At 41.9% G+C, this 15,159-nt stretch overlaps 1 protein-coding gene across 2 annotated transcripts in view; it reads left to right on the top strand.

Annotated features, from left to right (window-relative positions):
• PDE4B (phosphodiesterase 4B) overlaps positions 1–15,159 on the top strand; it is a 253,577-nt gene that overhangs the window by 179,806 nt on the left and 58,612 nt on the right. For both annotated transcript variants that reach the window (XM_028733175.2, XM_028733177.2), the window contains one exon: positions 14,740–14,934. In XM_028733175.2, coding sequence (XP_028589008.1) covers positions 14,740–14,934 — 195 coding nt within the window. The remainder of the gene's footprint in view (positions 1–14,739; positions 14,935–15,159) is intronic.

The following is a 15,159-nucleotide window of genomic DNA, read 5'->3' as shown; positions in this document are numbered from 1 at the left end:
AGATAATTCTCTTAGTCTCACGATTGATTGGTGTTTTGGACATCATCCAGCCTTAAGTGCTAAAGCACTTTTCAGAAAGGTCTTTCAGGACTGGAAATTGCTCTGTGGAGCACATGTGTGAATACCTTTATGCATACATGTAAAAATGTGCAGATGTGCAAATGCACAGTCCTCAGTTTTGGACCAATTTTACATTCGATGAGAAGCTGGTATTTAAATACATGTTAGAATGGTTGGTGATCCATGGAGGTTGTTTGTAAAGTATATTAGAATATGTGGCATAGTTCAACTGTGTGAGCAACTGGCTGCAACTCTCTAGTACCTGGCAGGGTGCACCTTGCTTCCTCTGTTAGTGGTGTGCTAATATCTGAAAGATATAGGAATGCGGGTGGCGCTGTGGTCTAAACCACGGAGCCTCTTGGGCTTGCTGATCAGAAGGTCGGTGGTTTGATTCCCCATGACACGGTTAGCTCCCGTTGCTCTGTCCTAGCTCTTGCCAACCTAGCAGTTCAAAAGCATGCCGGTGCAAGTAGATAAATAGGTACCGCTTCAGCGGGAAGGTAAACAGCGTTTCCACGCGTTCTGTTTTCCATCATGGTGTTCCGTTGCACCAGAAGAGGTTTCGCCATGCTGGCCAAATAACCCGGAAAGTTGTCTGTGGATAAACGCCGGTTCCCTCGGCCTGAAAGCAAGATCAGGGCCGCAACCCCACAGTTGCCTTTGACTGAACTTAACCCTCTAGGGGTCCTTTACCTTGACCTTTTTACCTAATATCTGAACAGACTGTGGAATATGAAAATCAAAGGATTGTGTATCTGGGCTTGTGGCTTTCACACTCTTCTGGGGAGCACTGGATTCCTTAGAAACTTTAGCAGACATTATTCAGTTAAAAGACTGCCAATGCCGGACAACTTTCCCTGAAGGACAGTTTTCCCAGCACTATTAGCCTTGCAGAATATAGCTACCAGAGAGCCTTGTATATAGTTTTGTGTGAACATTCCGTTCATGTGGGAAATAGTGAAGCCCAGAAGACCTCATTAGAGGACTACATGGGGCCTTTTTAGCCCTGTGATTATATGTTTCTCTCTCCCCCATAACAGGTGTTTGCAGGGAGGGAAGTTAAATATAGATGTATGTGTGTGTTTTAAATCCACTTCAGGTGAGTGTTGCGTAAAATGTATCAGCAGCAACAAGAATTTCTTCCTTTCTTAAGTTTGTCACCTTGGACACTCTCTAACATCTCTGCATGTGCTTTGTCTTGTCCAATAAAGACAACATCCAAACAGGTTGCGCCACGACCAGCAACTGAAGGAGGAGCATGCCTGCAAAGGAGAGTGGCTGCACATGATACGTTTCTGAACATTTCTGAGATAATGTAGAACTAGGCCATGAGGCAGGACAGTAGCATATTGTTTTAACACCCATTTGATAATCCCTTGAGATCCAGAGAAAACCAGGCTGTTGACTAGAATATTATTCTGATAATTTCCCCCTTCATCTGAATTAGTGAAACTAATTTGCAGAGCCTGGGACCTATTTTAAACCATTTCTGCTTCCCTGAGGCCTTGTGCCGTGATTTACTTTAATTTTAAATGAAACCTGAGGTTTTAAATCTTGTGGCTATCTCAGATTTGGGATTTAGAAAAGAGGCCAACTGCAATGATATTTATTGAACTGAAGAACTAATACCACTAAGGCTTAGGGGATGGGGATGGAAACATATTTGCATTCCTTTCTTTCTTTTTAAATAATTTTTTAATTTTTATTTATTTATATGTGTGTGTGTGTGTGTGTGTGTGTGTACACACACACACACACACACACACACACACACAACAAACAACAATTCAAAATCCAAATACTGAGATTACTCTGAATCTCCTGCTCCCCCCCCCCCCGATACCTTCCATGGGTCCTAATAAAAATAATTACAACTACATTTCAATATTTGCATTTCTGAACCGATATTTGGTCGAAATATAGTTCCTAGTTATCTGAACTCCTTGCTGGATCAAAATGTTTGTGACCAAAAAGTATGTGTGAAGAGCCTGGCAATCATAATTTATACCTGCTCAGCAGTCTTCCTTAGAGGAAACAGTCAGAGCTACTTACTTCCTACTGGTAAGTTGTAAGCAAGAGTCCAAGCTCTTGATTTTTGCTATAATTAGGAATTGCACAGCTCGTTCATGGTGGGGCGTATTGTAAATCAAGGTTTTATGAATATAGCCATATTTTATTTACCATACTTTTCCGTCTATAAGACGCCCCCTTGTATAAGACCCCCCCCCCCCATTTTGGGGGACTCAAATTTAAGAATATGGGGCGGGGGAGATGGCTCAGAGTTGTTTAGCTTTTGGTGGGGATTGACCTGAGTTTTACAGCTTTAGGGGGAGAAATTGCCAAAAATCGCTCACATGCAGCATCGACACTGACAATCGCCCACTTGCCACAGCAATAGCCAATCGCAAACAGACCCTTCCCCAGCAAAAAATCTCTTGCCCGACTGAGAAAAGCTGTTTGCTGGCAATCATGTGCGTCCCAGAACAGCAGCTGCTGTAGCCTTATTGGAATCCACCGATTGGGTCAGCGTTGCTCCGGGACAGGAGGAAGGAAGTCAAACGATACCTGAGGTTGATTCAAAGAAAGAGTTTATTCTGCTCTCCAGATAGCAGAAGGCACTTGTGTGATCAAGTCCACAGCAAGTCCAAAGAAATGACAAGTTTCATGCAGTATATATATCCTCCAGGCACCCTCTCCCTCCTTCCAACCACGTCAGCTTGTATACGTAGGTTGACATCACATATGTTCCTGCTCCGGCACTCTTAACCATAAAAGCGATTTCCTTCCTGCACTCCTGACCATAAAAGGATATTCCTGTTCCTACTTCTATCTTGGAGCAAGAGGTCACTACTTCCGAGAACATGCTCTGACGTTAGTCCCAGACTTGGGTCTCTGCGTCATTTGTGGTCAGGACATAAGATATGTCTGTGTCTGTTCTACTGGTAAAGTCAAGGCCAGTCTTGCCGTCAAACTGATAAGGGAGAGAGCTGTGTTCTTGTTTTGCATTTGCTCAACGGCTAAAGTTTATGCATTTTAGCTAAGGAGAAATGGGGATTTTGGTGCAGTTTAAAAACTGCCTGCACAGTCAGTTTTGGGTTTTGGAAACCCATTCCTTCACTGCCAATCGCGGCAGCGACAGCCAATCCACAGCAGTGTTTGCTGCGGAAACCAATCGCCAACCCAATTAGAGAAGCAGCAGCCAATCCAAAGCAGCCCTTCTAGCAGCCAACAATCATCACTGACCACAGCTGCAGCCAATCACCTGTCCACCCCATTCACTATCCATGTATAAGACAAGGCACATTTTTGAACATACTTTTAGAGGGGTGAAACCTCGTCTTATACATGGAAAAGTACGGTGCATACCATATTTTCCACAGGTTTGTGCTCAAAATATTTCTAAAGCTGCTGACAGTAATAGTCACAAGCAATACGTCCCCACGCCAACTTTTCTACCCATACTCAAAAGACCAGAAAACCCCTTATGGTTTTCCTGTCAGCTCTCAGGGCAAGGAGGGTGGTTTATGGCATGCAGAAGCAGTCTTCACTAATTACAAACTTAGTCTGCCTCTCTCCACTCCCTTCCAATTAATATCAAATTGATCTTCTCTTAGAAAAATAATGCTTGACGTTTTCTTTTAGCATCTCTATAGTTAAAGCTCTGCACTTTTAGCTGAGGCAAAAAATAATGTCTAGGTCTTATGTAACAGTCTAGAAAATGTGGTTTCGGGATGGGTGGGTGGGTGGGTGTGTTTAACCCACCGTATTTTTCACAGAGTTCTTTTGCACTTAATATTGGAGCAAATCAATGTGTATTTTCATCGTGTGCAATGTGCCGTGCTTTGGTATCTCCTAAAATGCATATTTCAGTGAATTAATACAGTAACACAGATCTGTAATATTTTGCTTTCACGCCTCCCTCCTACTTAGAATACTTGGTGCTGACAAGTAATGCTACAGAGCCACCTACTGCCCTGCCTTCGGTTAACATCTAGAAGGCAGTAGGAGGTGGGGAGGGAAACATTTTTTATCATGCTTTTGCTGGTTTTATAACTTCTGCTTTAGCAATAAGGAATGCAGTTTGTTCTTCTTGGATTTTTTTCAACTCCTTATTCTGCTAGCAGTGCCTCAGATACATATGCTAGCTTCCTGAATTACACGTTATGCAGCTGGATCGCCTCTCATCAATTCCCAGAAGTTTAGCAAATTAAGGCGCAGGGCAAGGGGGGAAGGAAGGGAATTAACTATTTTCACTGTGCCATTTTGCTGATTAAGTCACTTTCCTCATTTACAAAAACGTCAAACCCACCTTTTTTGTTTTTGTTTTTACTCAACATGGCAAAGCATCAGGTACAATATGGGTCAAATGGCAACTATGGGGCAGGGTTTTATTTGGGAAAATGGCAAGGTCCCAATCAGACACCATCTCCATTCCCAATAGTATGTATGTTTATCATTGTAAGCAGTCTTTGGACTGTTTGAATGGTGTCTTATAAATAATATTCCACAGTAGTAATTTGTTGTACCTGAGATCTGAGCTATCTTTCCATTCTGTCAGATGAAGATTAATATGGATCTCCAAAGACTATAGAAAGATTATTATCTTATTTTCTTTTAGGAATGTATTCTTGTATTTCAAGTTAAATAAGGTGGTTAAAGATAGGATTGCCACTAAATCTCCTAATCTGGCTAAAATGCAAGTTACTATGGCATAACAGTTACAATGCTGTACTGGTGTGATTTATAGAATAATCTACATTAATTCTAAATCTAAATTAATTAAAGGCAATGTGATAAAGAGCTCAAAGAACAAATGATGAGGTGTTGGAAATGACATTTCCTAGTGGGCATTGTTGCAGGACCCCCCCCCCCCCAATCATTCAGTTTGTACAAACACGACACACTCACACAAATCAGACATACATCGGATCTGTACCGTTCCACTTTTATTTTACACCATGAAGGAAGGACTATCAAAGGGGGGAGACTTGATACAAGGCAGCCAACATGTCCACAGCGAGCCCTACCCAGTTGGCATGCCAACCTTGATGGTCCTAGACAGAAGATCATTACACTCACAAAGGACCTGCATATGGAAGTGGATTCAGTACGGACTGAAACAAAGGACAGTGACCAGCCCTTCCCTCTGGGGGGCAGGAAACAGTGAACTCCTCTTTGTCCTCAGGAATGTAATCATGGGGAGGGGGAAAGGAGGAACCGGAAAGGTGAAAAGACACTCAGGTTACCACCACAACTCCTCCCTGAACCCCTTAGGGGTGTAGCATGGGGGATTAGTAGCTAATAAAAGTTGGGGTCTTCTTTTGTTCAGGGCTTCCATCTTGTTTCACCTGGTGGCAGGTGGGAGTCCTGTCGCAACAGTCTTCAATAAAGACCAAGCCTACTGGCTGCTGTTTTGCTCTGGTATTCCTGGCTGGTGCCCTTGTTTTTTGTCCAAGGGAGCCCTCAGATTTCTCCGTTAACAGCATCATGAACTGAAAATCTGGCAAGTTGGTGGTTAGAGCTGGTGGCATATAGGCAGCTGATAGCCAACAATATTAACAAAGGCAAGAGTCACAATCTAGTCTGATCAGTACATCTCTTTCTCCATTATTTAAACATGTTTTCTGTAGATAGTTCTACAAAGTATTGCCAACTGCACCCAGTTGCCCACCTCTGGCTTCAGATGGGTGGATTTTTTGAGTAATTATCATGGCAATGACTAGAACTACAGCTGGGATGCTGTATTCCAGTAGATGGCACTCACTGAATAGCAGCTGCTTGCTATGATTCCTAATATGGGGCTCATTAATAGTATTCAGTATTGACACCTCTACAGTATTTAGAGTTTAAATCATGATGGCATGAGTTGATTTCAGGGACTGGCTGGATGTTGAAGAATGGTGGGAAGCTCTAGCCAGAAAATGCCCTAGGGAAGCCCTAGAGGAGGAGTTTCAGAGCCAGGGAAGTGGTGGTGGGACCCTGAGGACAGGTCTGAGGATGAAGGGGAACAGAATGGTTGATGCTGAAGAAGCAACAGGCTTGATTGAGAGAGAAGAGCCAGATGCTGGAAGCCATGCAGACTCAGGACATGAAGCAGAGAGGGAGAGGCCTGAGGTTGCAGAAGCATCCATCGAGCTTGTGATCATCTCATCTTTGAGTGGTTAACTTTGAGGTCAGTTGTTACCCAAAACTGCTCCATCTTGAGAGCCTACTGCAGTGTTACATTTTGCCTCCTTAAAATAACAAGCAACAATTGTCCGTGTTACCCATGGGTAGGCAAACTAAGGCCCGGGGGCTGGATCCGGCTCAATCGCCTCCTAAATCCGGCCCGCGGATGGTCTGGGAATCAGCGTGTTTTTACATGAGTAGAATGTGTGCTTTTATTTAAAATGCATCTCTGGGTTATGTGTGGGACATAGGAATTCGTTCATCCCCCCCCCCCAAAAAAAATATAGTCCGGCCCCCCACAAGGTCTGAGGGACAGTGGACCAGCGCCCTGCTGAAAAAGTTTGCTGACCCCTGGTGTTACCTTTGGGGTGTTCTTTAAAAATGTAGTGATCTAAAGGACCCTACAGTTGTAGAAACCAACCATTGCTTTCCTTTATCAGTGAGAGAGACAAATACAGTGGTACCTTGGTTCTTGAATAAAATCCATTCCGGAAGCCTATTCGGCTTCCAAAACGTTCAAAAACTGCAGCTTCCCATTGGTTGCAAGAGCTTCTTTGCACTCAGCGGAAGCTGCGTCACACGTTCAGGTTCTGAAAAATGTTTGAAAACAGAAACATTTAGTTTCAGGTTTTTGGCATTCGAGAACCAAAACGTATGACCACGGAGGCGTTTGGGAACCGAGGTTCCACTGTAGAGCCATTTATATGTTTACAGAAATGTAAGCAAAAAGGCATTAAGGAGTGGCCACACTAGGCTATCATTCAAGTTTCCCCCCAACACTTTAATACTCTCTATGAAAGGCATGAGAATGGTCAGGGGCAGGAGCCAAATGCAGCCCACCAACCATCTCCATCTGACCCTTAAAATTATCCACAGGTTCCCTCCTTCCTCAGCCACAGCCCCTCTTCCCAGGCCTTCTTGAGTATGCTTCCCCAGCTGAAATATGTCCTTGAACTCCAATGATTTGCTTCCCTGGACAGAGGATAGAGAGAGATGCATGTAGAAACTAACCTACTGTACAAATACAACATGGGCATTCCTTGTTCCACCCACTTTTCCTCTAGCCCTTCCCAGCACAGGCATGTGGCCCCTGGAAGCCTGCCCAAGAGGGAGTTTGGCCCTCTAACGCAGAAAGGTTCCCCACTCCAGGTCTAGGAAATAGGAGGATAATACTTTCAAATACACAGTCATTATTATATTACAGTAATTGCTTGAATTCGATTTTTTTTTTTTAAGAAGGTTTTATATTTGCCTCTTTCTATACAGTGGTACCTTGGGTTAAGTACTTAATTCGTTCCGGAGGTCTGTTCTTAACCTGAAACTGTTCTTAACCTGAAGCACCATTTTAGCTAATGGGGCCTCCCACTGCCACCACACAATTTCTGTTCTCATCCTGAAGCAAAGTTCTTAACCCGAGGTAATATTTCTGGGTTGGCGGAGTCTGTAACCTGAAGCGTATGTAACCCAAGGTACCACTGTATTCAGAATTAACAAGAAAAAAAATAGTGTTGAATCCAGTTACGTCCTATTCAGAGGTGACTTACTGAAATATAGCTTACTTGGATTCAACTCATTATTTACTTTGTATCAAGCTATGGATCATATTAAATATTGCTGGCACCATGCAATCCTCTCCCTGATTACACTGAGATTTAGTTTTAATTCAAGTACAAAAAGGTGTGAATAAGAATGTGGCTGTTAACCAGAAGTTAAGGGGGAAATCATTATGTCACATCCATTTACCTTTTTATCTGTACGAAGCAGATGAGTTTCTACATGTGAAACACATTTAAAAGTGTATGGAAAACAGGAGAAATGACAGTTGAGTAACACTGACCTTTCAGATGGCCTAAATAAAGCTGTGAATGCACATGAACCATGCTATTGCCCTTATGTTGTGTGCCATACGTTGCTGAGGAGACAGGGGAATATATTTGCATGCATGGATTGATCTGGTATCTGAATCAAATGACTATTTCAAATGAAACAGATAACATTTTAATGGAATATCTAGAGACATTCTGTATGTGATTTTGTTTCTTAGTTTTGTGAATGGATGGTGAGCATAATTTATAACCTTATTCAGTCAGCGTCAACTGAGTACTCTGCTGAAAAGCTAACACTCTACCTGAAAAGCTAACATTCTGAGTGTGACTGTTTTGGCTCGCACAGACTGTGTAAGAAAAGGAGAATAAATTGTGAATCAAGCAGCTGCTGATAAACAGGTCAGAAACAAATACACATGAAATAAGTTATAACTGAAACTTCTAAGATACCTTGATTTTTCCCACAAAGGAAAGAGATATCATTATGAAGTTCTTCCAAATTGTCCTTGTACTCTCATAATATCATAAATTGCAATGGAGTAACTTTCTTGCCATGATACGATTACAAAATGAGATCTTTTGTAGATCATTAATGGTATTTGCGATGGTAAATAGGGACAATAAATGAGATATATAAGATGAAAATATTTTAAATATTGCTGACCTTCTAAAGACTGGGAAAATGAATTCTAAGAGAACTTGGGAGACATTTAAATTGGAATTCTGAGTTCCATGGAAAGAATTTCTCAAATGACACATGTGTTGCCTACATGCCATGGGCTTCTAAATGCCACCTTATTAATCTGGAGCAAATTAGGGGAATGGTTCCTGATCATTATGGTGTGCACATGTATTCGCCAGAGACAGCCACAATCTTGCTGACATGTCATGTATACTAGCTTTCTTTGCTTAGCGTATGTTGATTTTGAAAGTCTAAAAATTGCAATATTTGGAAGCTAGAATTTGTGCCACAGAGGGTGCCTGTCTTTGTTTTCTGTCTGCAGTTAATGGCAGCTTGAAAGGGGGAATGTATTGCAGCAGAGAATTGAAACGAGGAGAAAAGATTAGGTTCCCCACTGCTCTATTTTGCAGCCCCCATCCAAATCAGGCCTCCCACAGCTGCTTTTTGGAAAATAAAATTATGTGAGAAGATCCAGTTATGGATATACAAGTTCTTTGTTCTGAGTCACAAGAGTGCTAGTGCAGTCCTGCTAAACTGTTTATATATCTCTAGCTATCTAAAAAGACACACACACAGAGCTCCACAAAGTTTTGCTTGGCGTACTACCAGCGCTAATTGGCAGTCAACACTGATCCCCCTCCCTGAGGTTCTCTGCATGTGCCAGAGAACTTGTGGGAGGAAAGTTTCTCATGTATTGCTGAATGAGGAGGAGGCCTGAAAATGTTCCTGCAGTGTAGGAAGCCACTTCCGTGAAAGGCAAAATAAATGGGCCTGAAAAAATATCAACTTCAGAGTAAATGTAAAGCAAATGGGATAGCTGTAGCTAGAAGTTCTGCAGAATTTATTAGGAAACTATAGTGGCTACACTAACTCATTTTATTATTTCATTTTATTATATTATTTATTAGACTTATTTATTAGACCTGTATCATAAGATATCAGGGCGGTTCACAAAATAAAAAAAAGTACAGTGGTACCTCGGGTTAAGAACTTAATTCGTTCTGGAGGTCTGTTCTTAACCTGAAACTATTCTTAACCTGAAGCACGACTTTAGCTAATGGGGCCTCCTGCTGCGCTGCGCCGCCGCTGCACGATTTCTGTTCTCATCCTGAAGCAAAGTTCTTAACCCGAGGTAATATTTCTGGGTTAGTGGAGTCTGTAGCCTAAAGCGTATGTAACCTGAAGCGTATGTAACCCAAGGTACCACTGTATTACACGAACTTTCAGAAAGTGATGTTGGAAGTGCAGTGTGTTGCATTCAGCAAGTTTGCCAGGAGATTTTTAGACCAATTTTGAGTTTGTCCACGCATGTTTAATATCCCAGTATAGTAAACTCATCTCCCACCCTTTCCCTTAAGAGATAATAAAGAGAAAGTCTTAGTGGATGAGTTAGGAGTTCTTCTGGGTTCAAAGATTTTGCAGCTGTGAAAACATTCTCTGCTGGGCTCACATCGGAGATTCAGATCTCATCCCACACGCTCTTTGAGCAAATTAGACCCAGATGCTTGTTGTTGGTCTGTCAGGTTAGCAGTGGAATTCCTGGGGATTGATATGAAACATAGCTGAAATTCTAAAAACATTAGAATTATAGTAATTAAACATGAGTGATTGTTTGGGATTAGCCAATTTTGTAATCATTTCACACTATCAAAGCTGCATTGTGATTTGATGTTATAAAGGGAAAGCAAAGGACAGCAAACAGTTCAGTCTGGGGCAGGAAAATCTCATAATGTGGACATACATCATACCTTAGAGCGTCTTAATATACACCTGAAAATAATATGACTTGTTATCAGGGAGTCGAATCATTAAAAAAATGAGTGATCAGCATTTTGAACTTTCCAGTTTGGTTTTAATTCAGACATTACTTAAAAAGGGGGGGGGGGTTAGTAATAAGCTTTCAGATGGCATGCTGATTAATATCAGATTTATTTATTTTTACAATGGCAGTGTAATCCTATGGAATTAATTCAGGAATAAATATTTTGTTTGAGAAGAAGATATTTTTTAAAGCATAGTATTTGCATGTGCTACTAGCATTTTCTGCCGATCATATTCAACTACTGGGGAGACAGAATGAATTACAGTCACCAGAAATTCTTTGTGTATTGATTTGCATAGTGGGAACAAATTTCGAGTGCATTTGTCATTTCCTCTCTCTCAACAGCAAGCATAATCTCAGATGAATACATGGTGCAACTGCATCTGGAACACAGAGCACAGTTCTGGTTATCCAATCTCAAAGAGAATCTGGGTGAACACATACAGGCAGTTCTTCTTTGGCGATCACTCGTAGCCGAGTGGATTGTTTTCCATAAACACGGTTTTAACGATGAGTCCATAAGTGACGGTGGAAGCCAATTCTGGATCCACACATCCTTCCACAGTGGGGACATTGGTTTCCAGGCGGGAGTTGATCACTGTCTGGATTTGCCAAGCGTGCCTTGTGTAACATGTGCGGGCCATGTGGGCAAGTCTGCTTGCTTCTTAAGTGTGTGCTGAAGGCAGCAATTGAGACAAAAGTGGCAGTTTTTGAAGTTTTCCATGGTTACCAGTGTTGGCTGGTATCCAATAGTGGAAGGCAGGGGGCAACTAACAGTAGACAGAGCCGGAATTAATTAAAGCCGCTCCGCTAGACTTAAGTTGTAAGAAAGAAAGCAGGAAGTTGGGGGCTGGCTGAAGTTGGTGGAGCAGTGTCCCATTTGACCTTATTGACCAGCCTCCACTGATGGCTGCTCTATCCCTAGTTATTGACAAGTTTTATGGTGTTAAGATGTTCGTTCTACCTGTACTTTCATAGATTGCTAAAGTGCTTTACTACTACTTTCTGAGTTCTTTCTAAACAAAAAGTTGATGGTTCTGTTTTAGAAATCATAAAGTTCATACTAAATATGGTAATCTCTGCACTGGTTTCCCTCTCTATATACATGTATACAGTGGTACCTCTGGTTACGTACTTAATTCGTTCTGGAGGTCCGTTCTTAACCTGAAACTGTTCTTAACGTGGAGCACCACTTTAGCTAATAGGGCCTCCTGCTGCCGCCGTGCTGCCGCCGCACAATTTCTGTTCTCATCCTGAAGCAAAGTTCATAACCCAAGGTACTATTTCTGGGTTAGCGGAGTCTGTAATCTGAAGCATATGTAACCTGAAGCGTATGTAACCCGAGGTACCACTGTATATATAGTTTAAAGTGTTCTCTCTTTCACATGAAAAACTGCAAGGATATTGCAGTGCAGTTTCTCAATAGAGTATAAATCCTCACACACCAAAACATAATTAAAGGGGGGGGGGGGAGAGAAATCCTTCGCCACCACTTCATGGAAAGTGCAAAGGAATGTTTCATGGTGCATAAACGTACCTGGAACTGTATAACCTAAAAACTATGCAGAAAAAGAAGGTACTAGTCAGGAAACTGTATGGTACAGGAGAATACTTTTCCCATTCAATATCACCATCCATTAATATGGCACCTGTAAGTGCATCTGTTCCTACAGAGGTGTTCTTTAGTGCTTAGTTCTTTAGTGCTGACAATTGAAGTTAGGGCATGAAAGAAGCCTTCTTTAGCTGAAAGAACACTCTTCTCAAGATTAATCATGGTGCGAGGGCAGTTTCAGGGGGTTACAGCTGGGGAGGGGAGAGTTCTGCAACACGTGGTACCCACAGCAGTTTCTCTGGTTTGCAAAGGTGCCCATGGCAAACAACCAACTACATGACTAAGCAAGGAAAATTAGATGTTTTCCAACTTTCTCGTGTTCAGCTTGCTTGCTTTTAGCTATCACAAGACACAGTTCAAGTGCAGAACATGTAAACAGCTTAAGGCACTAATTGCATCTCATACTGCATGACTTTTATCTGTTCAACAGTAATTAGGGTAGGAGTATCTTGATATTGAGAAGAAAATAGGAGGATGCAGTCCTTATCAGTTCCAAAATAAGGACTTCAGAACAGCAATGTTAGACACAGTGTTTTGAAAACAAAAATGATTAACTCCCCCCCACACACACTAATGAATCAGCTGAGTTATATAGTCAACCAAGTTACTATAGTTCAAGCCGTTTATCTCCCCTATTGAGTAATAACCCAAAATAAGTTTCATGGCCTATGAAAAAGACATTGCAAGAGTTCGACAGTATAAATTCAAAGAATGAAATTAGGCATTACAAATGGCAGCATTGTGTGTGTGTGTATCTCCTCAGGGTGGATTAATGATGAGACTATTTTCTCCAGCATGAATGAACACTTTTAGCATTCCCTTGCAAATGATTCACTATATTCAATTTTTAATCAGCTCACATCTGGAAACATTCGAGACTAGTAGGCTGGCTCATATTCTAAACCGTAAACCATGAACACAAGGGCTGCTGCTCAGATCAGCCTGAGTTTGTCCTCTTTCAGTTTCACTGGAAATGTATCACAGGTCAGTTCTATTTTGTTTTGTGTGTAAAAAAAAAAACTTTTTAAAAGAACACATGAAAGGCCAGCATTTAAATTCTACACATTTTAGTACGCATTTCTCCTAAAATATTCCCCCCCTTAATATTTTCAATACATCTGCGAGGGGAAAACATGAATAGTGTTGTGTCTGTGTAAGTCTTTGCAAGAACCTCCGCTGGCAATAAAGCAGATCAGGCTGATCAGCGCAGCTCTCCTCCCATCATGCCGTGATAAAGCAGAAGGGCTTTGTGGGAGGCCTGGGCTTAATGAAGAAGTAGGAAGAGGAAAAGCTGAGAGAAGGAGAGGATTGTTGGGATGCATTCTATCCTGCTTGCAGTTTAGGGGAACAAAGTTAAGAGGTTGGTACCCTCCAAAGAGAGGTTAGAGGAGAAAGGGGATTTGGGTGAGGGAGCCCTTACACTTCTGTCATTGAGGGAACAATAAATAAAGACATTGATGTCAAGCCTATAAAAAGAGATTGGCGGGATTGATGGATAGGCTGTCTGAGCTCTTGTAGCAATGGCTCCATCCATTATACTCTTGAGTAAGGGTTGGAGCTCTGAGGATTCTGTATATAGCAGCATTCTTCAGTAAATGCTTGTTTTGTCCAGGTGTATATCTTGCAGTGCAGTTAATTTCCAGGACCTTCAGAGAAGACAAAAGAGAATATTTTTCACATAGGCCACAAACCGTTTACTGCCACATGATGTGATTATGCCTCCTGTTCTGGAAGAACCGCTGTATAAGGGAGCATTGTACAGTGGTACCTTGGTTCTCGAACAGCTTGGCTCCCAAATGCCACAAACCTGGAAGTGAGTCTTCCAGTTTGCGAACGTTTTTCAGAAGCCGAATGTCCAATGTGGCTTCCGTGGCTTCCAATTGAGTGCAGGAAGCTCCTGTAGCCAATCAGAAGCCGTGCCTTGGTTTTTGAATGGTTCCGGGGGTTGAACAGACTCCCGGAATAGATTAACTTCAACAACCAAGGTACCACTCTACCATTGAATGCCTGGTGCTTAGAATAACCACTCTTACAGACAAATCTGAAATCACCTTTGTTTGGTTGATTTTGCCTTTGTTGTTATCGATCTCATCTGGGAGATAAATTTACAGAATTGCTGTTTTACTGCAAATCTTGTGTGTTCTGCATTTTGACATCTCATTTGCTTTTCTCTGTGTCCACAGTGAGTGCTCTCAAAGGTTATTCAAAGGTGGCTTTAAGCTCACATAAAGGATGTATAGATTTCTCAGAGAGCTTTAGGGGAGACGATGCATGAAGAGAATGTTTGGGAAAGGCAGATGATGGTGTGCAGTACATGGTGGGACGATTTTAACAAGAGATGCTGTTAACAAAATGAAAACTAAATAGTAGTAAAAAGACAAAGAGAAGTACAACGGCAGCCGCCCATGGAAAATATTGTTCTGATGGCTTTGCATATCTGCATCTCCGTTTCCCTGTTGCAACATGGAGGAGTGAATGATATTGTTTGTATTTGAACACACTAAATAAATCAATGCTCTAAGGTGAAGAATATGCTATCCTGTAACAGCCATGCTTGCTTTATTGACAGCTTTGATGTGGAAAATGGCCCCTCACCAGGTCGCAGCCCACTGGACCCTCAGGCTGGCTCTTCTTCGGGACTTGTGCTCCATACCACTTTTCCAGGGCACAGCCAGCGCAGAGAGTCATTTCTTTATAGATCAGACAGTGACTATGACCTGTCACCAAAGACCATGTCCAGGAATTCCTCTCTACCAAGTGAACAGTAAGTACACATATCACAATATACTCTACTGTAGTAGGACCATGTGCCGTACCAATGCATATTAACAATTTGATGGCCTAGGTTAAGCAGTAAATTCTGATTGCCCTTGGCTACTAGTTTCTATTGAGCATGTCTTACATTAGCTATATGTGGTTGTACAGTCCTGCAGCAATGTTATTAAAACTACATGGTGTTGTAGATTTAAGGGTTTATAGGTGAAGATAA

The sequence above is a fragment of the Podarcis muralis genome, chromosome 5, assembly GCF_964188315.1.
Source record: "Podarcis muralis chromosome 5, rPodMur119.hap1.1, whole genome shotgun sequence".
In the NCBI taxonomy this organism is placed as follows: Eukaryota; Metazoa; Chordata; class Lepidosauria; order Squamata; family Lacertidae; genus Podarcis; species Podarcis muralis.
Note: the sequence above shows the minus strand (reverse complement) of the source record. Positions and strands in the feature narration are given on the sequence as shown.